The 25,819-nt window shown below is 52.1% G+C and overlaps 6 protein-coding genes across 6 annotated transcripts; 3 read left to right on the forward strand and 3 right to left on the reverse strand.

The window, feature by feature from the left end:
• Positions 1-295: 295 nt before the first annotated feature.
• On the forward strand, positions 296-2,500 carry HMPREF1120_01283 (amidase; the record flags this gene model as incomplete). The annotated part of the gene is made up of 5 exons (XM_009155296.1): positions 296-574; positions 678-1,505; positions 1,599-1,906; positions 2,038-2,063; positions 2,256-2,500. The coding sequence occupies 5 exons, from the start codon at positions 296-298 to the stop codon at positions 2,498-2,500; spliced, it is 1,686 nt and encodes a 561-aa protein (XP_009153544.1).
• A 9-nt stretch (positions 2,501-2,509) lies between these two features.
• On the reverse strand, positions 2,510-9,032 carry HMPREF1120_01284 (ABC multidrug transporter). The gene is made up of 10 exons (XM_009155297.1): positions 7,246-9,032; positions 7,102-7,197; positions 6,772-7,051; positions 6,407-6,718; positions 5,165-6,350; positions 4,301-5,118; positions 4,140-4,250; positions 3,659-4,062; positions 3,274-3,578; positions 2,510-3,148 (listed from the first exon to the last, which is right to left on the reverse strand). Exons 1-10 carry the CDS (start codon positions 8,108-8,110, stop codon positions 2,966-2,968), a joined length of 4,560 nt encoding a protein of 1,519 aa, XP_009153545.1. The 5' UTR covers positions 8,111-9,032; the 3' UTR covers positions 2,510-2,965.
• A 365-nt stretch (positions 9,033-9,397) lies between these two features.
• On the forward strand, positions 9,398-10,990 carry HMPREF1120_01285 (uncharacterized protein; the record flags this gene model as incomplete). The annotated part of the gene is made up of 2 exons (XM_009155298.1): positions 9,398-9,526; positions 9,584-10,990. 2 exons carry the CDS (start codon positions 9,398-9,400, stop codon positions 10,988-10,990), a joined length of 1,536 nt encoding a protein of 511 aa, XP_009153546.1.
• A 6-nt stretch (positions 10,991-10,996) lies between these two features.
• Positions 10,997-13,013, reverse strand: HMPREF1120_01286 (inositol-polyphosphate multikinase). The gene is made up of 2 exons (XM_009155299.1): positions 12,572-13,013; positions 10,997-12,488 (listed from the first exon to the last, which is right to left on the reverse strand). Exons 1-2 carry the CDS (start codon positions 12,673-12,675, stop codon positions 11,264-11,266), a joined length of 1,329 nt encoding a protein of 442 aa, XP_009153547.1. The 5' UTR covers positions 12,676-13,013; the 3' UTR covers positions 10,997-11,263.
• Positions 13,014-13,305: 292 nt separating this feature from the next.
• Positions 13,306-15,041, forward strand: HMPREF1120_01287 (uncharacterized protein; the record flags this gene model as incomplete). Its single annotated transcript, XM_009155300.1, has 2 exons — positions 13,306-13,659; positions 13,725-15,041. 2 exons carry the CDS (start codon positions 13,306-13,308, stop codon positions 15,039-15,041), a joined length of 1,671 nt encoding a protein of 556 aa, XP_009153548.1.
• HMPREF1120_01288 (uncharacterized protein) lies at positions 14,039-25,431 on the reverse strand. The gene has a single exon (XM_009155301.1). It carries the CDS (start codon positions 24,858-24,860, stop codon positions 15,666-15,668), a length of 9,195 nt encoding a protein of 3,064 aa, XP_009153549.1. The 5' UTR covers positions 24,861-25,431; the 3' UTR covers positions 14,039-15,665.
• Between the last annotated feature and the right edge of the window lie 388 nt (positions 25,432-25,819).

Raw genomic sequence — 25,819 nt, forward strand, 5'->3', positions numbered from 1 at the left:
GGCCATCGATATGGCAGCTCCTCACCAAATAATCTTTGTTTCCGCCGGGCACAAGCCCAAAGCCCAGCCCACGACATAACTGGTAGTCCATCCCCAGACAAGAGCGCTCCGCAATCGCAATCGAAGCACGTAAACACACCACCACTATATGTGTGGTCGTGGTCCTCTTTCCGTCTCCATCCTGGCTATACCATCGACAATCTGGTGTCCCTCTCCCTCTCCCTGTCTTGTTCCCGTCCCATAGGTTTGACTTTTGGCTTCCTCCTTCACTGTCCCCTCTCTATCTCTTACCATCATGTCAACAAAAGACTATAAACAGGCTTCGGCCATTGCCCGGAAGAGGAGGGCCGCCAATATCGCCGCGTTCTACAAAACGCCCCATTGGAAAGAAGAAGACCTGCCCAAGAACCTGACAGAGTTTGCCTTGCATCAGTCTGGCTACTACACTGATGGCGAAATAGCCATTATACAATCCGAAGCCGACACTATCCTAGAGAACGTCAAGAGCAGAAAATGGACCGCTCTCGAGGTCGCGCAAGCATTTTGCAAAGCATCCGCTTTAGCACAGGAACTGGTATGAAAAGACCCTTTTAATATTGCATCACCCACCAGTGGAAATGATGCGGTCCACGCTATTGGCCTATAAGGAAAGATGTTTCAGCTGAGATCTCTCGTAGACCAACTGTGTGACCGAAGTCCTCTATCCAGAAGCGATGGAGAGGGCCAAATATCTTGATGACTACCTCGCACGCACCGGCAAGACCATTGGTCCTCTTCATGGGCTCCCGATATCTCTCAAGGACTGCTTCGTCACCGCCCCGCATCCGAGCAGCAACGGCATGGCTTGCTTTGCGAACGAGCCAACAGAAAAGGATTCGCTGCTAGTGACCATTTTGCGAGATCTCGGAGCCGTCTTCTACGTCAAGACCAACGTCCCTGTGGCCATGATGATGGCCGAGACCAATAACAACGTCTGGGGCGAAACCCGCAATCCTCTGCACAAATATCTAAGTCCCGGCGGATCCAGTGGTGGAGAAGGTGCCATCATAGCATTCAAAGCCTCGCCGCTGGGAGTCGGCACCGACATTGGCGGTAGTATCCGCATCCCAGCCGGATGGTGCTACTTGTACGGCCTGAAACCAAGTTTTGGCCGCTACCCTACCTATGGCGGCAAGCCGGGAATAGCTGGACAGGAATACATTCTGGCCGTGAACGGACCAATGTCACGCTCTCTCAAATCTCTCCAGTTGTACTCCGAATCCGTCCTCTCGGAGCAGGTAAGCCCCTGGGAATACGACCACAAGTGTCTCCCCATTCCCTGGCGAAAGGGTGTCATCCAACCTCCCGGGCGGAAGCTCAGGATAGGACTGATTGGAGCCGACGATGGCCTGGTGACATGTCATCCGCCAGTGGAAAGGGCATTGAAACTCACAAAGGAAGCACTGGAACGCGAAGGCCACGAGGTGGTTCCGTGGTCGACACAAGACCATGAAGCGATTGTCAAGGTAAAGTGCCGAATACAGATTTCCTTCTTCCGCACCTTTGTTCGAGGAAACCGTGTTGCAACGGCTTTTCAACTAACTATATCCCGTGAATAGAATCTACAAGCCGCTTTCTATGACCTCGGCGGCGCCGCAATCATGGATCTGATCAAACCGTACAATGAACCCGTGTTCCCTTCCATGGAAGGCTACGCCATCGCCGCCCAGGCCGGCGAAGGAGAGCTCGGCCCTACCAAGATGCGCCAGATGAACATGCGTCGTAACGAGCTGCAAAAGGCCTACCTAGATCGATGGAACGCGTCCGCCACCGATGGCAAACCGCGCATCGACGGCATCATCCAGGCAGTGTCTCCGTGGGCCGCACCTAGGCTTGGAGAAACACAGCGATCAGGGCTATACGTTGGGTGAGTACGAACATACAGTAACTCGTCGGCACTTGCAATGTACTTGTATCGGGAGGAACAAACTCTCTGACACGAAGTACTCCTTCATCTTTCTGCAAAGCATTGACTAACACTCTGATCGAACCAACCAGGTATACCGGTGTCTGGAACTTCCTAGGTACGTTGTATTGTCGTACTACATACTTTGAATCTGTCCTCTCTTACAGCTACCCTCATCCTCTCTTCTCTTCTCCCCCTTTTGCCGTCTTACCTCAACCCAGCCAAACTTCTTTCCGCTCATCTCTTTCTTCCTCCCCATTATTTCTTCTCCTTCTTCTCAACTAACCTTTTTTTTTCTCTTTTTCTCCAGATTTCGCAGCATGCACATTCCCCGTAACATTCGCAAACAAAAACCTCGACCCGCCCCGAAACCCAACCACATTCCGACCCCTAAGCGACATCGATAGCCGGATCCAAGCCGACTACGACGCCGACTTCTACGACGGTGCCCCCGTGTCACTGCAGATTGTCGGTCGGCGCCTCGAGGAGGAGAAAGTCCTCGAGATGTGTGAGGTTATTGACGATGCTTTGAAGAAGAACAAGACTACGTCATGACCATGACGGCGGCCTGAAATCAATGATATTCATTTAGATCGATACTACTTAGGTACTTACCATCAAACTCGGTTACATACCCCTGGAAACTGTCGTGTCAAAAATAGATTTTGGGGGTTTATTGCAAAAGACAGAACGAGGCAAGACACAGGATTTGATGTCATGCTAGGTAGATACCTATGTCATATATACTGTGCCGCAGGGGAGAGAGGTGTACATATGTCTGCAGTGTGGTGAGTAAATAATAAGCCTCCTATAAACCAGCGCATCCAGTACGTAGTGACTTTGTTTGTGCCCGTGGGCAACGGGCCCTTTTCAAGGCTAGCTGTATGTATCTCGTCACTCTTACTTTTGTCCCTCAAACATCCGCAGCAGCCAAATGTGGCATGAGCGGGCGGTACTACCACCCTGAGCTCTTCACTCTTCACCCTTTAGGTAAAGAAAGTCCTGGTCGCCGCGATCGATCTAGAAAGCTCTGTGCAAATCAGCCTCCTTGCCCGGTGGAGTCGGCTCGGCATGGCGGGCGAAAAGACGTCTCAGCCCTTTGTTGAGAACCAGGTCCACGACGTGGGCGGGACCTTTGGCGAGACTGAGGAGGCTGAAACGTCGGACGCGGAAGAGGTAGTACAGCATGATACAGGCGAAGATCTGTATATGACAAGATAAGGTTAGTGAATCAGTCTGAAGAAAGCTGGTTACTCGCGGGAAATGAAATGCAAGGAAAGCAAATCAAATCAAATCAAACCAAACCAAACAGTGTGTGTGTGTCTTACATTGAACACAATATACGCAAAGCCAATCCCAAAGTTGCGCCAGCGCTCATTGTAATAAATGTTGCTGCCGGCGAGAAACTGGTCCGCCGAGGTCAATGGACAGTACTCGCATGCGCTAGTGGCCGAGGGATTGTAAAGGCGACCGGGCGCTCCAGCTTTGAGGTACTCGGCCAGGTACTGCTGACAGGTCTGGCCGGAGGGAGGATCGAAGACGGCAAGTTCGTTGCGGGCGCAATTGACCAGCCTGCCGTGGAGACCGGTCGAAGCCCATCCCGACACCATGTATGTCATGGGTGAGACCCGGTCTAGAAGCACATAAACGTTAGTCAACCGAGCCGGCCCGATCGAGATCAGTGACAAAACAACAACGATGATAGACACATACACATGAATATCCAAAAGCCAGGCAGGGCTTTGGGCGTCTGGAGCACACCGTTGAAAGTGAGCATTAGACTGAACAAAAGCGTGGCGATGTTGCCTGCCGTCTCTGCATCTGGCATTGCCGCAATAATCATGTGGGCAAAAGTGCTGGTGAACAGCATGAACTGCACCACAAACAACAACATCAATCCTCGAGTTTGTCCGCTCTGGTTCTTGCCGAAAATGGCAAAATACCATGAGATCCACATCAGCACGGCCAGCACGATTTGATACGGTATCTCGACGAAGATGTTGGCCACCAGGAATGCAATCCATGAGTATGCTTTGGATGGTCGCTCTCGGACTTCGTAGAGCGATCGTTGGATCACAAAGCGAGGCATGATCTGCTGTACAAGTGTTGAAAAGATGCTGGACAAAGTAACAAGTTAGACGTACAAAATCCCATTTCGCGACCAGAGCAGAGCGGATGTGTTACGTGTACTTACGTGACAAGCATGAAAATGCCGAATATGGTGTTTTGAAGGCCTGCCGATGTCGTGTTTTGCTTGTAGAACGAAAATCCGATAAAGAGCGCGGCCATAATGCCCAACAAGAACCTATACATTGTCAGCCACTGGGACAAATATGATATTCAGAATACACTCACTTGCCACTGATGTACGATGGCGTCCTCCAGTATTGCTGGAACACTCTGACCGTAACATGATAGATCTGATATGTCAAAGGCATCGCGAACTGCGAAGCCGACTCCTGAGCCGCCGGTGGCTCGGACCGTTTCTCTTCATGAATCCGATCCAGTTCTGCCTGGACTTCCTTTGCTTCCGGAGTCGACTTCCAGACTTCACTCCAATCGCGATCCGCAGCCTTGCCGCATATATCAAGCATATACTCGGCCGGATTGGCGTCGTCGTCGCACCTGGGGGCTCCATTCCTCTCGAAATAATCGAGCATGGTTCTCGAGTTGGGACCGATATCACCAAAATATATTGTCTTGCCGCCCTTCATCAAAAACAACAGCCTATCAAACTCTTGGAATAGAATGGCCGATGGTTGATGTATAGTGCACAGTACAGCTTGTCCAGCATTGGCGAGCTTGCGGAGAAAGGTCACAATGGACCAAGAACTCTGAGAGTCGAGACCGGAGGTTGGCTCATCCAGGAAGATCAGCAACGCCGGTTTTGCTGCCAGTTCAACACCAATCGTGAGGAGTTTGCGTTGCTCGACGTTGAGACCTTCTCCAGGGTTGCCCACGATAGCCTCGCTGAAATCTTCCATGTTCAACATCTTGATGACTTCCTCAACAAAATCTTCTTTCTCCTTCCTGGAGACCGTCTTGGGTTGCCGAAGGTACGCAGAGAACCGCAGAGCTTCACGTACAGTGGTGGTCTCCAGGTGCAGATCTTGTTGCTGAACATAGCCAGTCTTTCGTTGAAAGGAAGGATCCAACGGCTTGCCATTCACCAGCTGCCACCGTTAGAAAGTAGTCATGTGAATAGACAACCAGACTTACCATGTCACCTGTCAGCACACCAATGCTGATCCTCTGGGCCAGTGCATCCAGCAGGGTGGTTTTGCCTGCTCCTGATGTCCCCATAAGAGCCGTGAGAGTGCCTGGTTTGACCCACCCGGATATGCCGTCAAGTAGCCTTCGGGGCTCCCCTTTGATTTTGATGTCAAGGGTGACATTTCGCCAAGTGAATATATCCTTTTGTGCTGGTAGAGCCTTGACCTCTTCTTCTTGCTTGGCCTGGACAGTGTCGGCGGCGGCATTGGTCCCCTTCTCATCCGTACCTGCTGCTTCTTCGTCTTTGCGACCCCCGTGGAGCAAATAGGATGGAACGTGGCCTCGGCGGAAAACCAGAAACTCGGCGGTCGAAGTCGAGTCCGAATTCAGCTCGGTAGCAATGAAGTAGACAGCGAAAAAGAAGATCATAAAGGCAAAGAGGAAGCCCAGGTTGCGCCAAATGTGGCTGTACGAGTATCCATAAGACGATTGCACCCATGCATCGCCTGACACATTGATCTCGCCCGGCACCGCTCCAGCGACTGCGCACTGAAAGTTGCCACCCTGGCCCGGGCCGTATGGCGGGACAAGGCTGGTTGCGGCACATGGAAATTCCCGGCCATGGACTTCGTTGACAACAAGACTCTCAAAGGCATATGATACTGGGTTCAACCATCTGGACCATTTGAACCAGGGATGCATATAGGAATACTGAATGGTGAACCCCGTGTAGATGACAATCCACAGAACCATAATGCCAGCTATCGCCAGAGCTGCCGAAATGGTCTTGGTGACAGCGGCCGTACATCGAAAAATAGCCGACATGGTCAACATTGCCATAAAGTTGAACAGGAAGAAGATAAAGAATTGAGAAGGTTCCCTCCTGAGGCCTGCCAGAAAGTAGAGAATGATGTTGAACACTGTCGTGACACAGAATTTGATCGGTAAATCAGCTACGATTCCTGCAACGGCCTCGGTAAATGGATGGTAGAAGGCATAAGACTTGTGTTTGGCGACAATCGGTCGTTGGGCGTATAAGGTGTTGATCTCAACAATTGATTGCAAGGCACTCAGGAGCACCGCAAAAAACAGGACGGATCCTTTTGCAAAGAAGCTGCCCGTGGACAGAGGAGTGCCATAGAAGACGGAGCCGATGATGAGGGCTTGTGCAATTTGACTAAAAATGACAGCGCTATAAGGGGGAGGACGTTAGCCTGGCACAATCATGGGTCGAGTTGTCGTCCTTACATAGTGGATGCTTTATCATTCCACAACCTCTGATATGCCCGGGTGGTGCATAAGCGTATTTGCATGGGGATGCTGATCACGTAGGGAGAGCCAGGACGAGTATGTTCGGCCTGCATATCTTTGTGCGCCTCTCGAAACGTTGCGAGGGCTTCTTTGCCGCCCGCATGCACTTCCTCTGCATTGTTGGCTTCCTGTTGACAGTACTTGAACTGTTCGCTGGCAAGCCAGTATCTTTCAAAGTCATCGGCGGTTCGAGGCACTTTGCTTTCGTACCCCTGCTTAGGTCTTCTTTCACTCGGGTTGGTGACCGATCTGTTTTTGCGTGTTAGCCGGTGATGGCCTGTCTAGGTATCGTGTTCACACACGTCAAAAAATCACCAGTGGTCTGTCTGGGAGGACAATACCAGCCCATTTCCTCAAAGTAGGCTCGTGCATCTTCGGTGGGACCAAAGTAGATCTGCCTTCCTTCATACAGCACGATGGCCTTATCACACAAGTCGTAGATGGCCTGTGAAGCCTGGTAGATGGCAATGAGTGACGTGAGACCACCGATGTCGGCGGCGATTCTCAAAGAACGTATAAACTCGAGGGCCGTTTGCGAGTCTAGACCGCGGGTCGAGTTGTCCCATGCTGCGATAGGCGGTCCTAACGGCGCGTAAGTAACAGTCGCCAGTGCAGAGGTAGCTTAAACGCACCCGCAAGCGCCATTTCGGCAAGACTGACACGTTTTCGTTCACCACCGCTGACGCCACGAACAAAGTCGTCTCCAACTTTGGTATTGCGGGTGTGGGCTGGGTGAGGTAAGTATCCTCCTTGTAACTGCAGCTCATTTCACTCACATAAACCAAAAATGTTCATCATGACGGAAGCCATGTACTCGGCCCAAACCTTTCGAGGGACGTCTAGAACACGATTTGACGCAGTCCGGCAGGCTGCAGCGAAGTTGAGTGTCTCCCCAACCGTCAAATGAGGAAAGTGCTTCTCGTTCTCCTGGTTGTAGATGGCTTCGCCCTTGAATTCTTTGAGAAACACATCCTGTGGTATGCCACTGTACGTGATGCTTGAGTCCTTTGATATTTGCAAACCTTGGAGTTCTCCACAAATACTCTTGAGAAATGTCGAGCAGCCACTGCCCGGCCTTCCCAGGACGATCAACAGTTCACCACTGTTGACATTACCATTGAACTGACGCAAAATCTGTTTCTCCGGGGGATGCCTGAACATCTCGCGAAAACGGAACGGTTGCATGAAGATGGAGCCAACTGTTTGCTGAAGGACCAGAGCCGACCCTTTTCCCGAGACGGTCAGGTTGCGGAAGGTGAATCCGCTCCTTCGCCGTTTAATGTTGCGCTCTTCAAGGAGTTGCACAAACTTCCGAATCCAAAGGAAGAAATTGAAAGACGGATGATTGGGGTCAAATTCCGGAGATTCAATGCCCATACCAGCGACAGTATCCTGTCTTTTCAGGCCGGTATTTGTGCTTGTGCGACTCGGTTGTGCTCCTGATAAGACAGAGGCAATTCTGGCAAGCTCACTGCGCGTATCTTCGCCGCCATCGTCGAAGTGATAATCCATCGAATCACGCGTCCTCCTGGTCCGGATCGGTTCGAAGCGTGGCCCTTCAGAACTGCTGGTCGAGATTTCCCGCTCAAGGCGCTCCTCCGGCGTCAGCGGACGAGTATTCTCGTCGTGTCCCGAAGCCATGGCGTCGACGCTAAAGGACTTATAGGTACGAGACCATGTGCATATGGAAGGCGACGGTTTTCACTTCAAGTACCTACCTAGTAAGCAGCCAGGAGTAGGATAGATAAAGGAGAGAAATAAACAAAAACGACTATGGTGAAGACGGACCAAAGTCTAGCCGCGAGGGAGTGTCGGCCGCTCTCGCACGATTCTGGAAACAACAACATCCCAACATCCGAGCACCGTTCAACTGCCTCTCAGCTTGGGCTGTCATGCTCGGATCTGTATGTGACTGGCAGTGGCCCGTGTAATGCACTGCATGCATAGTACTAGTATGGATCATAGTAATAGCATCCGGTTGTATTCGAACTCAAAAACGCACGGAACTTCAGCCCCCAGACCTTGGCAATACAACATGCACCACCGGCCCAGACTTGTCGGTCGTGAGGACCAGCTGCGTAGGCAATAATGCAAGGATTCCTGGCACAGTGCTGGCGCCTATGACTAGTCATAGTGGAAGGCCCATGCGGAACGAGGTAACTGGGTGTACGTGATGCTGACGGCCCAACTGTGAGCCCTTCTCATCTAGAACGAGCCCTTGATCGGCATCCTCCGGTAGATCCTAGACACAGGGACTCCAATACTAGCCCGCAGGGTTGGCGGCCTGATACCTATCAAGGCGCTTAGCTGATGGCACTGGTACCGATAAAGTTTGTGTTATTCACTCCGCTAGAGTCCCTGGTGCACGGACATGGATTGCATATGAGCCAGCCTGAACAGTGTACTCCGCGACAGGCGACACCCACAATCTGTCGAGGATTGAGTGGACAGTCATTGAGTCTAGTACTGCAATGTGAGGATGAGACACACGTTAGTAACGATGACTGAGCACGACCGGATGAGCAGGAAGGACATCCCTGTCGAGGTTGTACTCTGCTGAGGCTGTACAGTTGTACATGAGGGGAGAGTTCAAGTTCGTCCCGCCGCGGCTGAAGTGCTGCACGCTGCGGGCATCGCTGACTAAGAGCCAAGGTGTCAATTTAAGCGTAGCACTAGTGAGATTCTGGCCTAGCTTTTGAACTAGCCGTAGATAGACATCACTAGTCGGTTGCCTGCATTACTAGTCACTAAGTGCTGGTACTAGTAGCCCTAGACGTCTGCTAGCTACCAGACTAGTACCTTGCTAGCATCAGTATTTTGAACTGCAGTGATCTCACCTGCTGTACAGGACCTTGTCGCACTCTCCGAAGGACTATCCACAGTTGTGCTGCAGGTTTGCTGTTCCTGCGCCTCATCCTTCGAGATGAAATGTCTTTGCCGGGCCTTGGGTTAGACGAGCCCGAAGAGGTCCAGACGATCGAGACAAGTCAGCATGACTTGGCCAAAGAAAACGAATGGCGCTTCGAGGTAGCCGTGGGAAAATACGTTCAGGTTAAGGTATGTTTGCGTGTGGATGATTGATTTTCGTATCGCATATTAACAGAAATACCACAGCTCTTGAGCGGTGATGCCGAACTTTTCGGGACCGAACTCGTCCCGGGCAACACATACACATTTACCGGGGTCAAGGCGGCAATCTATACGTGGAATGGCTGCTCGTTCGAGGTCAGCGGAGATGCTCTGCAGAGCGAATACACGGCCGAAGAAACGCCCATGAGCGAATATATCAATGTCCACTTCGCCTTAGAGACACTGCGCGAACGAGCCAAAGCCAGCGGGAACGGGCGCGAGGGACCTCGGGTTTTGATTTTGGGCCCGGACAATGCGGGCAAGACGACACTGGCCAAGATCCTCACGGCGTATTCGAATCGGTCTGCGCGCTCGCCCGTCGTGGTCAATCTGGATGTCAAAGAGGGAGTCTTGAGTATTCCGGGGACGTTGACGGCAACGGTGTTCAAGACCATGATGGATGTCGAGGAAGGGTGGGGGACTGCGCCGATGAGCGGGCCAAATGGAGCGATCCCCGTCAAACTACCGCTCGTCTACTTTTTCGGGAGCTCGCGACCAGAAGAAAAAGGAGGCGCGGTCTACAAGGCTCAATTACGCCGACTCGCCCTTTCGGTGACTGGAAGACTGGCTCAGGACGCTGAAGCGAGGGAGAGTGGACTCATTATCGATACTCCTGGTAGTCTCACGTCCGCTAAGGAGGGTCACGAGATCATTCAAGACATCGTCTCGGAACTCGCAGTATCGGCCATCATATGTCTGGGATCCGAGAGGCTGTATAGTGATATGGTCAAACGGTTCGACGGGCAGCCTATAGTGTCTCGGTCAAGCGGCAGCTCCATCAACAATGGCGGTGCTCCCCCGGAGACGATATCGGTAATCAAGCTTCCCAAATCCGGCGGTTGTGTTGATCGTGACGAGGCATATATGCAAGCGTTTCGAGCGGCGCAGATCAAAGCATATTTTTATGGCAATCCACGACTCAGCAGCGGCATCTCGCTCCAGCCCCGTCAGCAGCAAGTGGACTTTTCGACGCTCAGTGTCTGGCGGCGAGTCAGCAGTACACCCGACCCAACATCGTCATCATCCGCTTTCAACGACGAAGACGACGAAACCTTTTTGCCAGGAGGCATCAACGACGATACCTCTACATCTCCCGGTGGGGGTGGTGGTGCTTCGTCCAAAGTGCCACTTCCGGCATCGCAAATCTACGAACGTGTGTCTGCGCCCTTTGCGGCCATGCGCAACGCGATTTTGGCCGTGATGAACTGCGAGGCCGAAGCCGAGCAGGACGTGATTCGAGACAGCAGCGTCATGGGGTTTTTGTACGTGACAGACACCGATGAGGCCAGAGGCCGCATCAGTCTGCTCAGTCCTGTTGCTGGGCGAGTGCCTAGTCGAGCCATTGTTTGGGCAGGGTGGCCGGAGCCGGTGCTTGGTATGGACAGGTCTTGATTGTGAGCCGGCCCTGCAGTAAAATATGAAACAATGAATTTAAACGTATGACGGGTTGGGATAGAAAAAACAGATCAAAAAGACAGCAGCCATCAATAGAGAACATGTCACAGCCAATGCTGGTGGTACTGTATCTGCATCAAGAGTTCTAACAGAAATTACATTGACCGTTTCTGGTTAAAATCCGCTTCTTGATCATTTTTCAACATGGGGTACTGTCATCATGTACTGGACGAGTAGTCATGACACACACCAGAGGGGCAATGCTTGCTGCTACTCGTCCAGGAGACCTTTCAGAATGCCTATCAGACTCCGAACGCCCTGGAGGGCATTTTCATCCGGGCCCTGACCGGGGGTCCACGAGGCATGGGCAAAATCAATCAGCCTGACCTCGTGCACCTTCTGGGGCACAATATCGTCGCCGTCATCATCATCCTCCTCCTCCTCTTCTTCTGCTTTCTCATTCTCCTTCTCCTCTTTGCGGCCGTCCTGATCGTCATCTTCCGTTTGGCCATTCCGTTCCTTTTCTTCTTCCTCAAGTGCCGACTCCAATGCACTCTCATCACCTTCGTAAACCATCAGCACGCTGGCGCTGTACATTCTGCTCTCCTCGTTTTCCAGAGAATACTGTATACTCTCGAGTTCGCGAATCAAGCGCTTTGCAATCAAGGGGGCGTGCTTGCGCCTGAACACGGGTTTACCTGTCGTTTCGTCCGACCGCACGCCGCCTAGATACGTTGTAAACGCGTCGACGACGTTGTCTTTGGTGAAGGATTGGCCGTAGAGTTTGGTGTACGATTTATACCCGCGCTTGTACTCGACATTTGATTCCGGTTCGTCGGGGCTGTTGTTGCTGTTGTTGTTGCTGCTGCTGCCGTTCGGGAGGTTGTCTTGTTGAGTTTGCTCCTGCTTGTCCTCGTGTTTGTTGTCTTTAGGCGTCTGGTCACCGACCATCGCCGTCGTTTCAGGACCACACCACAATTTCATTCCGGCAACGCGAAACCCCAAACTCCCACTCGTAGTACGCTGAGAAACCTCATCCAGTTTCCGCCGTTTCGCCTGTGGAGCATCATCGTCCCAGAGTCTCGCGCCCAGTTTGACGTCTAGGATGTTTGGTTGTTTGAATCCAGCGGTGACGTTCTCAAGCACGATCGCTAGCCCTGTGGACAGTTTCTTGCCGCCTGATGGTTTCCAACTGGTGCGCTTTACTAGTTCTGGCATCGTGGACGTCGGGTCGGCGACGGCCGCATTGCCGTTGTCGTTGTCAACAGAATCTTGGTTGTTTGGGACGGCGGCGGTAACGGTACTCGTGGTCGCTGCTTCTTGCAGTAGAGGTTTGACTGCTTCTTGGTCTTCATGTTGTGACAAGGACCCGATGAACGTCGGCATGTGCGCCTGAAACAGAGGGTGGTCTTTGGCGGACTCGTAGAAGTCGATCTCGGCTTGCGTGCACGGCTTGATTAGGAGAGACCCGGAGGCGTTGGAGCTGATGCCTTGGCTAGATAAAGACAGAAAACGTCAGCATGTTGAAGGACTAACTAACCTATGGAGGCCGCGAGAGAGTTTCCGGGAGTTACTTACTGGCCCGCGGCGCTGTGGTCGAATTCGACGAGTTCGGACTCTGAAGGCATCACTGGCCCTGCCACATGTTTGGCGGCAGGGGTATTCGTCGAGGAATGGGCCATGTTCGGCGACGTGGTGAGGCGGAATCGAAGCCACGGATGAGGTGGGATAACAGAAGATGAGGAAGTCAATCGCTGAATATCAACGTCTTTTCTGCATCGGGTTCGTTTAGTTTGTTCATTTGGAGTCTAGTCAGGCACCGGCTGATTTTACTTTGGAGGATATCCATGGCCGTTGCTACTACTGCCTTTTCAGCCTTATGTTGACCGCAAACGAGGCACCAGGAGAAAGGATCTCTTTGATAGACGAATGTTGGTAGAGGGTGACTGCAGACAGTACAAAGTTTGCCTTTTTCAGACTGATCACAATCCATCCATGCACGCGACAGTATATGCAATGGCATAGTTGATTGCTACTTACTTCAGCCTGACTTCAGACTTCCCCCTTCTTCTCCTTCAATTTGCGCAGCGAGTGGACGATGCCCGTCACTTCATTCACCTCAAGATCGTCACCGCTGTGGTAGGGCCTGTTTCTCCTGCTCCTGATATCTTCAAGCAAACTACTGTCATCTCCCGGTCCTGTCACTACCCGCCTCCATGCCTCTTGGCCACATTTCCAACTGCCTTCTCTTTTGAAGTTCTCTCAAAAAGCAAAATCCGCAATAACTCCTGGCAGACCAAGGGGTTATCAAAATGGAGCCCGAAAACGGTGCGCAAGCGCCAGAGAAGAGCAGCTTTCGTGCGAACTCAATCAGCAACGACGTTTCCGGCGTGGGGTCAGGGTCTCGTACGCTTCCATTGCGGCCTAAAGAAAATGGTGTCAACTCCGAGAGCGCGGCAACGGTAGAGGATGGCCGTGGTGGTCAAGACCAGACTCAAGCTACAGCTCCCACAGAGTCCGAGCCAGCCGGCAGCCAGAACGCAGAAGAAAACGAGCACGAAGACGCACAGGACCAAGACTATGGCGAAATCTCCGAGTTACCACCCACTCAGCCAAAGAAGAAGAAGAAACGGTCGAAACGAAAGCCAGCCAGCCAGCGAGGACTGGTAAGTACCTTATCCCATCCGCTTCTCTTTCTGAACCATGCATGATCTGACACCGGTACTATCAGGACAAACCTACAGGATTCGAAGACTTTTTCGCCGACGCGCCCATAACTCCAGACCAGCATGCCGAAGAGCAGAAACTCTACAGCACAGACCTACCATTCGTCGACCGGATCGTCACGGCAATAGCACGGTTCGAACGAACACGCAAAATGACCAACGAGCGCCGTGACATACTGTACAAGTATCTCTCTTACGGCAACGTCGACGTCTCGCCCAACAGTTTCCAAGGAGGGCAGGTAACCGAGGACATGGACAAGAACCAAGTGGCAGCGGCACTCACGCAAGCCTCAGTGAGCAACGACAAGCGTGACCTAGGCACAGAAACGAGCTTGTACGCCGTCGACTTCCTAGGCTGCTTACAAGGGTTTCTCAGCCGACGCGCCAAATACCTCTACGGCTTCGAAACTCGCGACCAAGTCCTATTACTAACCACTACCCTCGAACGATTCATGGATTACCTCCTCCAACACGATGTGTGTCCAGAATACCGCGACGACGTCTTGGCCGCACGCAATCTCTGCCGCGAAGTCCCCGCGGAATTGTGGGCCGTGGCCGAAGCGACGCGTCGCTTGCCCGGAGACTTCAACATTGCCTGCTCGACCTTGTTCGGCGGACGCTATGCACAGAGCTACGACGGCGAGACGTGGTGGGGTCCCGAAGAAATGCAACAAGAGGACCACGTCTTTGTCGGGATGAAGCCCGCTGAAGCTTCGCAAATAGTCCATTTTGGAGTTGCCGGCGCCGCCTCTGAGCCCGTCTATGCCGCATACCTTGCTGGAATCAACGGCCCGGCATCCGCACAAAATCTAAAAGTCGATTGGGTCAAAGAAAACGTTGGATTTGAGATCACAAAGATCGAACTACCGACTGAAGAGTGCAAGCAGTTGTATCTCGAGGGCTCGCGACATTTCAGACCTGTCGGACTAGTCTATGCGAAACCCTGGAAGAATTCCGACTCACTGCCTGAGGATTTGACTCCCGCTGAGCAGAAGCAGAAGCAGGAGCAGGCAGGAAGATTACAGCAGGACACAGACACCGACACCGACAAGGAATACGTTTTCTTTATCGAGTCAATTCTCCAGTCGCATCTCCGTGTTGGTTTCAAAGTTGAAGCGACGGTGCGCAAACTCCACTGCGGAATCATGTTCTTTGACGACGTTCTCGACGTATACCCGACCTTTGATGTGTTTCTGCACAATGAGATGATGTCCGGCTGGAAGAAGCCGAGGCCGATGATGGGAGCGTTTGACTATGTGGAGACAGAAGGAGAGAATGGTGGAGAGGATGGCAAAGACCGTGAAGCTGAAGGAGATGAATGAGCTGATGAAGCTCATGGAGCTGCCGATGCCGAAGGTCATGAAGTTGAAGAAAGCTAGAAACGGCGGTGGTGGTGGTGGTGCCGGACATGCTGATAATGAAGCTGACTCCAAGGCCAAGAGAACATAAACGGCGGCATTGATCATCGTAGTACAGTCACTGATGGTGGTACCACTGATGTTAGACCGCCGCCCGCCACCAAACCGATCGATCTCACTTCCTCTAACTGGGATCAGTTTTGAGTCTTGAGTCCATGAGTCTGAGGCAGAGTAAAACCGGAAGTTACTTTGGCCGAGCGAGCATTGTCAGCGTACTAGTATCGAACCATAAGCTGATCAAACGTCATTCGATCCTCTAGCTCCTCGTGAAGATGAAAGAGCAGAGGAGCATACAAAACACAACAAACAATTACAGTCGCAGTATTGCCAATAACGAAGGTGGCGACGAACGGCCGACGCCTAATGCTAAATGAACCCATCCACCTCTGGCGAAGCGATTTGAGACAGAAAAATCAAACATCCATGACAACTTTTTGCTTTTCGAGCAAAACAAATATCCCACGTCCCAATCCAGAATATACACAAGATCCCGGCCGTATCCCGGAGCAAGTAGGGTAGCTAAGATAGCTAGCTCAAGCGAGTCAACACCCTTTTTCCCAACGACAAAACGCTCTTCCGCCGTCCAGTCTCCGGATCACTTTCGACATTTGCCCCAGCCCCAGCGCCCGCGCCATCATCATTGTTGTTGCCGCCGTGCTGTTGCTGCTGCTGATGATTATCATTATCTTTATCATTATCCGCATCTCTATCCGGACTGTTCCCATGGCTGTGAGCCTTGTGGGTGTTGTTGCTGTTATGGTCACGATGGCCCCCCGAGGAGTCACCCTTGATCAGCCCCAACGCGCCGAAATGGACACGACCCAAGGAAGGCTTGACAGTGTCACTGGAGAAATGTCGTCCAATCGTATCCCTCAGCAAACCCCTGGAAGAACTTGTCTGTGAATTCGCCGTGGGAGGTCTATTATTGTTGTCCGGCGACAACGATTGAGTACCAGTGGGTTTGTTTGACGACGAACCGGGACCAGGACCAACACCAACACTGGACCCATTACTGCTTCCGCCGACGGAACGAGTTCTAGGCGCCGTAGAACGCGGCAATGGCGGCACTTGTAGACCGCTACCGCCGGCGCCAGCAGCTGCAGAAGCATTGACAAGGTTATTCATGTTGCTCGAATGCCACGAGCCGCTGCGCAACAGAGGCGATGGCCCTCCCTTGAGGCCATTTGTAGTAGTTGTGGGTGATTGGAACGATATGCCCGAAGATTCAAAGTCGTCGTCGCCGCGGCCGTCTTGGGAGAAACTGTACAGACTGGTTGTCTCCGAGGTGCCAGTGCCAGTGCCAGTGCCGGACATTTGAAGACTAAACTCGGAACTCGGAATGGTGGAAGAGTGCGCAATCTCCTTGAGCCGCTCGACCTGGCGCCGGTTGGGACGATGCTGGGAGAATTTGTTGCCGATGATGGCGCCGGTGTGCGAGATCAAGGCCTTGATGACATCCTTCTTGAGCCGCAACGCGAGATCGAGATTCGACCATGTTTTGTTCCGATACTCCAACGTGGGCATGCGGAAGACAAAGTCGTGCAGGTCCTCAAAGTTCCGCTCGCCTTTACCCTTGTAGCTTAGACAAATGACGAAACTGTTGAGCTTGACGTGCGCCAGAGTCATGTAATTGCTTGCCCGCGACATCATCTGCGACAAATCGTCCGAGGGCTTGTTGCTGTTGTCTTTCTTGTCCTTCTTGCTGACTACAGCGCGCTGCTCTTTCTCTTTACTTGTCGTGCGCTGCAACACATTGCGCTTCCTCTCCTTCTCCTCGTTGTTCCCGAGTGTCACGAGACTAGTGGAAGAAGCGTCATTCTTCTTCAACCTCAGGCTGCTGCCCGATGATTTGCGAGTCGGCTCTTTAAGCACAGACCGTGCATTCGAGGTATTGAAGTGTCTAAAGAACTTGTGGTCGCCCGACAAGCCCAAGCCTCTTCGTCCATGCGTCGACGGAGATGGACTGCCTTTGTCGTGGTCGTTCATGTTATAGGTGGGCTTCAGCCTCCTCGCAATGGCCCCCGGCGAAGTTCCACGCTGTGCCTCGGGATTGGTGCTGGGGAAGTCGGTGTCCGACATGAGGGCATCTTGTGCTTTGTCCAGTTCTTCGCTTTGATCGTCCTCCAGTGGCTCCATGTTCTTAACCATCAATGGCGAAAAATTCCCATGTTCAAAGGCACTAGACCCCACCCCAGGAAAAATGTACTCAAACAGTTTCCTGCCGAGTTCCCGTTCCAATTGCACCTTGAGCGGGAACACGGTGACGTGGAACTGCTCGAGCACTGGAATTCCAGCAATGGCCTCCAACATGTACCAATGGACTTGTACCATTTTGGCTCCTTCTGGAAGGCTGCCACGCCGGTCACCGTTCTCGAAATACGGTCCGATGATCTCGGGATATATCGCGTTAGGAAGGAGGTTCCACCCTCGGATGTGCTCGATCTCCAAAGCGTTGTGATTCGACCCGTCGCTGTTGTCGATGCGCTCATACGCAGCGTTGCCCAGTTGGAATTCGACTAGTGGCTCGTCCCTTTCCAGCATAAGATGCCACACCACCTCAGAGGCGCTGAGGTACCATCGTAACATCGCACTCGACTGTGTCGAGGCTTTCCGATCGTCGTTCCTTTGTTGAGCTGTGTTGATGGCTTTCATGAGGAAGAATAATTCGTCTTCGCAACTGGCCAAGTCCTTCTCCAGGTTGATCCGATCTTGCCAACCTTGCTTGTCCAGGTATTTGGCATTGATCTGAAAATGGACCTTAATTTCCTCAAGTTGCCGGATCCGTTCCTGCAGGCTTTCAGCCATCTCAGGAGCACCTCGCAAATCACTGAAGTCCGAAGCAAGCATAATCTTTTCAAGCCGCTCACTCCTCGTCTTCTCCAACGGCTCGCTGTAAAGGAGAAGATCGAGTACAATAATGTACATGGTGTAATATTGAGCCGAGTCGCACCTGGCCCGGACCCTGGGAAAGTCAACCCAGAGATGATCAATTCGATTCTCCCTGCTCGTAGCTGAATTTTTGACCTCACCACCTTCGGCACTCTCCTCCACCTCTTCATTGTACTTCAGGCGAAGAGGATTATACTTTTCATATCGTAAGCTGGCCGATGTCTTCTGGATGACTCTTTGAAACCCGAACGGTTCGAGGTGGAAATCAAACATGGCTTCGAGAGACACCCATGGCGGCCATGAGGACCCAGGAGAGTTGCCATACCGGTTGCCAGAATAAAGGTGGAGATATTGAGCAAGAGTCTTCTGACTGGCCACGAAAAACTGGGCGCCATCCATGTCGAGAGCAAAGCGACGCTGTACTAGGCCACTCACGTCATCCGACATTCGGGCTTTGTCCATAATGGAGACAACCTTGAGCTGCATTCCCTTGGTAGCGATCAACACAATGGACCGGCTATTTTTCTCGCTTTGCAATTGGATCTGGGGCGCGATAAGACGTAGGTGATAGCTATTCATCGCTTGGAAATTTTCCGCTATTTTGTCCCCCAGATCCACTGAAGATGGTCTTCGCTCCTGTGCATGGGTTGTGTCTTCTTCATGTGTTGCAGGTGAATCGTCCTCCTTGTCATCACCGGCAGACACAAACCGTTTGGCATCGTTCAGCAGCTGTTGTATCCTGTCCTCAACCACGTAGTCATCGTCTTTTTCGGCGGTTGGAGAGAACACGCTTGGAGTCGCCGGTACTTGCATGTTCGGCTTCCCATCCTGTCTTCGACGCATCTCCTTTGCCTTTGCCTGTTCGTCGACAATGTCAAGGATGAACTTAACCGCGCGGCGAGACATGTAGTACACAAAGCCTCGGCGTTGACTGACTTGATGGCTGTAGCGAAGAATGATATTTCGCAACGAGTTGTTCCACTTGAATTGAGCATTATGGATGATGAACCGGTTGTTGAAGTCGCTGGCAAATTCGTCATGCGGAGCAGAGTATAACGCATCCATGTCGACGTGCCCATTGTTTTGATTGTCCAAGTCTGTGGTTGACGGGGCTTTGCTGCCGCGGCGCTGAACGGAATCCGGCACATGAGCATCGCCCGGATGCGTATGGCCCCCAAGTCGTCGAAGTCCATGTTGTAGAAATCTTCGTTTGCTCTCCAGCTCCCTTTGCTGTGCAATGAGGGTGTTATGTTTGTCTTTAATGGCTTGATCCTGGTCTCCGTCGCGAATCACAAGGAGCTCATGCTCTTCCATCAGTTTAAGGTGAGTTTGCAGTTTGTCTTCCAACTCGTGAAGTCGGGTTTCGATCAGATTCATTTGGACTTTCCGTGGGTCATTATGGCGGGACATAACACAGAAATGGGTATCTTCATCACCAAACGGGCTTGTACGAGACTCGTCCCCCTGGATTCCAGAGCCATGATCAGTCTGCCGGAAATAGGTGAAGCGTGGAGTAAATGCCAATGGCAAGATTTTGGTTTCTGGATTGGACTCTGCCGGCAATACCCAATCCAATTCCACGAAGTCATCCATGTCAATCCAAGTGAAATCGCGGTCCGGAATGGTAAATTGGGACATGTCGACGTTTGCTGGCACTTCTTGTAGTGAAGACAGCATCTCATCCGAAGCATTTTGTATCTCCTCTGCGGTAGTTCCCGCTATGCTTGCCGCGACAGCCCTCAGATCAGCGCGGACAAAATCAAGCTCGGCCCTATAGATCTTCATCCCACTGGTCCTCATCTGCTCTGATTTGCCTTTCGATAAAGTGTCAAAGTACTCGCGCCGCTGATGAAGATCAAGCATGAAATTGTCAATCTTGATCTTCAACCCAGTGGCGTGGACGATATCGTCTTGATAATCCTCCGCATCTTTATGCTTATAGATATGTGCGATGTAGAGTGGCGACAGAAGCAGACCATATTTGATGGTTGCGAGGTGACGCCCAAACTTCTTGCTGGATCTTTCGGGGCCCCTCCAGAGCGGTCCCTGTCGAATTGGCAGAGACATCACTCCCGAGAATAGGGACCACCAGTTGAAGAAGTGGGAGAAGAACCTGGGACTCAAGTGGACGCTGTTGTAGCTTTCCGATGGAACCACATCTGCTCCAACCCAGTCTCTGTCGAAAGGGGCAGCCAGAGCCACTGAAAGGTGAATGAAGTTACTTCGGAAGCCGCGGAAAGCATCATAGTTGGTCAGATCCACGTTATGCATCTGACTGGGGTTTTTCAAAATCACGTCGTAGTGCGGCTTGAAAGTTGAACTCCGACCTCCATCTTCCGACGCTCGCTCAAAGACAAGCCCAGCTGTCCATTGGACGTTCCCCGAAACTTTCATGATCACCTTCTTGAACAGAGCCGCATTCTTTTGTGAGCTGCTGCTGGACATACTGTCTGTATCTTGGTTGCCAGCCTGATCAGGGGAGTTGCGAGCTTCGTGGCTGTAATCCGGGATAGCCAGCACATACTCGCCGCTTTTGACTGTCATGAACTTGCGTGGATCATCCCCGTCATGGATCAGCCATTGTACGTCGTTGCGCCAACACATCACAAATCCGGCTCCGTAGCCCGTCACAACATACGGGTCTCTAGAACCTTTCAACCGGAGCTGAACGTCGCCATCACCCTTCCAATTCACTGTCAAGCGTGAATGGAAGCTGAGTCGAATCTTGTCCCAGAAGCCAACTCTCTCCGAAGGATCTATTTCAGGCTTTGTGAAACCTTCAACGATCATCATCATGTCTTGTATGACAGGCTGGTAGGATGTACCCCACGAGATGGTAGTCGACTGGCTTGTATTGATGTCGATCACCGGGTTCGAATATGTTTTAACAGGCGCCACCGTCCTCCTCACGTCGATTGCAAAGGAAGGGATTTCCTCGCCTTCCGGACCGTGCTGCCCTTTCGGGACAATCTCGACATTGATATGCCGCAAGGATTCCTCGTCACGGAATTCCTCGGCTATGACGAAATCTGTCCGTAGGGACCAGCTAGGTAATCGAGGAGGTTGACCTGAGCGGATGGGAGGGATATGGAGAAGATTCAGAGGATAGTCTCGCAACAATACTCTAGCCTCGCCCATATCTAGACTAAGGCTGACAGGAACGAGTAGTGCATATTTGGTGTCAAAGGGCAGCCCCTTTCCAATGTCGTAGAGAAATCGGGGCAGGTCGGAATGTGGAAAGGAAGGTTTGTCGACCATGAGATGTAGATCACTGATGATCACTGTCATGAGCCCAGGGCGATTAGGAATGGCAAGGATGGTCTCTTCTTCCGCACTATCGTGAGGTGGTTCATCTGCTCCTTGAAACATCTGCCGGACTTTTTGGATGGTGTTGTTCTGTAGTCGTAACATCCAATCAATACGCCTCTTCCAGCTCCTTGCATTGTGCTCTTGGAGCCGTTCCCATGCCTCGCTAGCTTGGATTTTGGCACTGCTGCTCAAAGCACAGATCCCTTCCTTGTCATAACGGATGTATGATGACCTCCTGCCTCGCCTGCCTCGGGAAGTGGACCTTTTGCGTGGCGTACTATCAAGGCTTCTCGACCGCCGAGATCGATGGTCAGAAGAACCTGCAGGGGATCCTTGCCGACTAGACGAAGCGCGGTACCGAGAAGTTGAGCGGGGACGCCGTTCGGCGTTCAGGCGCTTGACCTTTAGCCTGAAGGCGTCGGCACGGGCCAACCGTTGTTTTTGTTCGATGCGGCCAATGCGATAGATAACACCGATTTTCCATTCAAAAGGGTCGTCTTCCAACTCGAAGCACAGAGCCTTAGAACGAAGCGAGACCCTAGGTACCTTCTTAGGGCCCACTGGTTCCTTCCGCAGAATATATTCATTTGTCCGCGTCTTGAACCGGTGATGCAGCTGCGCGATAGCCTTGCCGGCGTTGATAAAGTTGTCAAAGACTTTGTACATCTGCATACCATGGGGAACCGCCAGACGGATGAAATCGGTTGAAACATCAATTGATCTCTCCTCCACCACCCCGGTCTGTGCTTTTCTCTTACCCTCGCGCAGATCAAGGCGAATGTTGCTTGCCCCCACTATCCGCGCCCAGGCGCCCTTCAGTCTCGGCGGTTCTGCATGAAGTCGAAGAAGTTGAGCTCTAAGGAATGGAGCTGACCATCTGTGCCGGCCAGCAGAGACCTGATAGATCTGTAAGAGCATGGCAGGATCTGCAGGCATTTTGGCTTTGACTTGTATATAATTGGCCTTGACATCAACCACGAAAAGCTCACGGCCTCCAGGAACAGCCATGTGCGGCTCCCTGACGACATCCGCTGTAGTGGAGTGGGCCGCAGCACGTCCAGTATCTGGTTTCGCCGACACAGGACCCAAGAAAGCATCCTTAATGATTGAGCCTGCAACGCCTAGCGAATAGAATCTGTATAGCGAGAACTCCAAGTAAAAGGCGCGTATTGTAGAGTGGATGTGGAAGAGCGGTCCTTGCTGATCTCGAGACGTACTGAACGCGATCTCAGACCTTGGGATTGTGGCAAACGGTTTTGGTTCCCATCGATCGAGGGCTTCAATAATGAAGGCTTCGACACCCTTGACGTGAAAAGCGAGTCGGCGGCCATCAGTGGGGTCAGTGTGATGACGCCGAGGGGGCGAGGTGGTTGGCGACTGGAGTTTGCCGCCGGAGAACTTCTCATCATAACGAACCGAAGTGCTGGTTTTCCTCCGCGTGAGAGTATCTCGAACCGTTTCGGCCCGGGACGAGGTGTAATGTGCTGTCCAGGATTCAAGCTCCAAGGCGAAGCCTCGGGTCTGGCTGGAAATAGCTGCATCTACACCAGCGGCTTCGATGCTACATCCAGAGCCTTCAAATTGGATCTCGATCAACCAAGAGGGAAGCGTCCTGAGAAAAACCGTTGGGACAGGCCTCGATTCATCCCTGGTGGGGACATGGCGCTTGAAGTGCCTGACTATACTGTAGATTGCCTTGCTCACTTCTTCCCGAACCATGAGTACGGAGAAGGTGCGGAGATTTCCCGAGACGCTCACAGACACGTCTGTAGACGCAGCTACCTGAAACTTTAGTTCCAGTGCTTCGGCAATAAGGATGTTGTGTTTGACGCCGGTGGAAGCTTGGTAATAGAGCTGTTGCGACATAACCCGAAAATTGGAGCCCAGAGAATATAGTAACTCACCACCTGCCGAGTGTGACGATTCGACGTCCAGTGAAATGGAAGAAATGGAGTTTATGATCATGTCGTACTCGCCCGGGCCAGCGTTGGCAGGGTCGGCCACTGGTAGAACAAACCGTACGACCGGCTCATGGATCGAAAATTTTATGCTTGCTTTTGGAAGTAATCGTGAGATCAACCGATGCTGACTCTGTTGAGATTGGCCGGACTGGTATTTTCGGAACTGAGTAAGCGACAGCAGTCTGATCAGATGTTGCGGTGCCAAATCAAGAGAGGGAGAAGTGACGACGAAATTGGCAAACAGAATATTTTTGTTCCTCTCAGCAACATCCCGATCTTGAGTGAAGCTCATCGTTTTGGCTGGCAGCGTCGTCCTGATTGTTGTGGTAGCCATGGGTATGTACATGACCCTGTTTGGCGTGTAGTCATCCTCATCCAGACTGACTGAGATGGACACGGCAGCGACCAAGGCTTGGTGAGCCACGTCTTCCCTGGAGAAGTACATGCGGTGAGCTGGAGAGTTCTGGTCGAGGCGATGAAGGTCAATACCAATCTCATGGATGACCATGTTGGCAATCAACGGCAAATTGGCCTGCCGGAGAGATTCAATCTCCTTGGATATTCGTACAAAACTCATACCAAGCTGGATCTCTTGGACACTCTGTAATATCGAGCTGAAGAATTCCTTCGAGTCGGCGACGGTTTGGACGATTGACGCTTCCCGGCTGCCCGGGTTATCCAATTCCTCGACAACATCCTCGAACGAGATTTCCTGAACAGGGCTCAACGTTGGAGGCTGTTGTGACAATTTCGCGATTTTTTTGCTCCGAGTCGAGAATTGGAGGATTTCATCCACGGGAACATATAGACGGCCTGCTTTGATGGCAACAGACGTATCGCGCAGCCCTTCTCTCTCCTTGTAAAGGAGTCCATGCACATTGATTGACATAGCATCCAAAATCTCAGTCGGGTCGCGACCACCTACTCCCATTATGATGCTCTTTACTGTGAACACCCACTCAGCCGGCCGCTGGCCACCAAGAGGATCCTTTTTATGTCGGAATAAGCGGCCCCGGTCCAGGAGCTTCCGCCGCGTGTAGACCGCCGCATTAAAGGTCGAAACTTGCACATAGCCGACGCCCACAATTTCAGCAGTAGTGTTGAAGGCGCTGATGTCAAACATGCGCAGGATATGGACTTGACGATGTATCCGCTTAATGCGTTCTTTGACCTCGGTCAGGCGCTTCCACAACTTGCTTTTTCCGGGGGAAGTCCGACTGCCATCCTTGCCCGTACGGTCAGCCGGCTCCCGCTGCTCCGGCGACGCCCTAGAACCGGCATGTTGATCGAACAATGCCGGGTCGAGGGTGACCTTCAAGTCTTCGAATACCAGGCTGATCAATGTCGGCTGAGCAAAGGTAGGTCTATGCAGACTCAATCCGAGTCCCCGCAAATCCACTCTCAGCCCTTCTCTTGGAGTATATGATATGTGTCTCAGACTAAAATAGCCCACTCTTTGAATGGATATACCGGTCGCGATGCGCAGAATCGCCAACAGGACGAAAGAGGACAGGTACAGTAAAACTGCAACCGCTGCAACGGAGCTTGCATTGACCAAAGGCATCTTGGAACGTATATCACCCCCGAATCTTCTCCAACACCGGGAATGGAAAGGTATATCCTTCACCCAGTCCTAGGATCGTCTGAGATAGCGAAGAGATGCTGCGCAATCCAGTCGGCGACCGCGGCGAGGGTCTGTGATTGTATGTGTAGTTGCCATTGCCCGCTGCAGATTGTAACGTTTTCTCCCACTGCGACCAATGCCTCACTCTTCAGCAATATCCCCAGAGCCGGGAACCGCGATGGTCCAATCTTGTGGGCGAGCAGACCGTCAGAGAGATTGCGAGATGCCGATGGGTGCGATAGGCGCGGAGGAAACGGAGGCTCGAGGAGCAGGTAGGACTGGACAGCAGTTGAATCGCGGTATCATCTCATCCTCACAGTGCAGATACACAGGCATGCGACAAGTGACCTACAACTAGAGCAGCTTGCCGGCGAGCCCGGTCCATGCGCTTGGGAGCAGTCCAGGATTATGCACGAGGAATGTCGGCGCGCAAAAGCGGGCCAGATTACTATGTAGATAGGCGGAGGATGCTCCTTGGATTGGAGAGCGTCTCGACCCCGTCCAGTTCACGTTGGTCTTTTGAACGCGCCGGGATGGGCATCAGGTATTTCGCAGAATGAGGTGGTTATTTCGCAGAAACGCTAAGCTACTTTGGGCTCAATTCAGCGTGACGCTAGCCACTTTTGCATAGTGCATATAGCGCCGTATATCACGTAAGTCAATACCGTTATAGGTTATAGGCCTACAGCACCTATAGCACCTACAAATACGTACCTATTATTGCACAACTGCATACCTACAACTGCACGCCTACGACTGCACCCCTCTATCGGCGTATTACAATAGGCATATAGTTGTAGGGGGTGCAGTTGTAGGGGTTGCAGTTGTAGGGGTTACAGTTGTAGGGGTGACAGTTGTAGGGGTTACAGTTGTAGGGGTTACAGTTGTAGGGGTTGCAG

This window comes from Exophiala dermatitidis (assembly GCF_000230625.1).
Source record: "Exophiala dermatitidis NIH/UT8656 unplaced genomic scaffold supercont1.1, whole genome shotgun sequence".
Taxonomy (NCBI): Eukaryota; Fungi; Ascomycota; class Eurotiomycetes; order Chaetothyriales; family Herpotrichiellaceae; genus Exophiala; species Exophiala dermatitidis.

Coding starts and splice junctions, on each gene's coding strand:
- HMPREF1120_01288 (XM_009155301.1), bottom strand. CDS start 24,860: ATGCCTTTGGTCAATGCAAGCTCCGTTGCAGCGGTTGCAGTTTTACTG.
- HMPREF1120_01284 (XM_009155297.1), bottom strand. CDS start 8,110: ATGGCTTCGGGACACGACGAGAATACTCGTCCGCTGACGCCGGAGGAG. Junction 6,719..6,771: donor ACCACTGGTGATTTTTTGAC/GTGTGTGAACAC, acceptor ACGCAAAAACAG/ATCGGTCACCAACCCGAGTG. Junction 6,351..6,406: donor AATGATAAAGCATCCACTAT/GTAAGGACGACA, acceptor TCCCCCTTATAG/CGCTGTCATTTTTAGTCAAA.
- HMPREF1120_01286 (XM_009155299.1), bottom strand. CDS start 12,675: ATGGCCCATTCCTCGACGAATACCCCTGCCGCCAAACATGTGGCAGGG. Junction 12,489..12,571: donor GACCACAGCGCCGCGGGCCA/GTAAGTAACTCC, acceptor GTCTTTATCTAG/CCAAGGCATCAGCTCCAACG.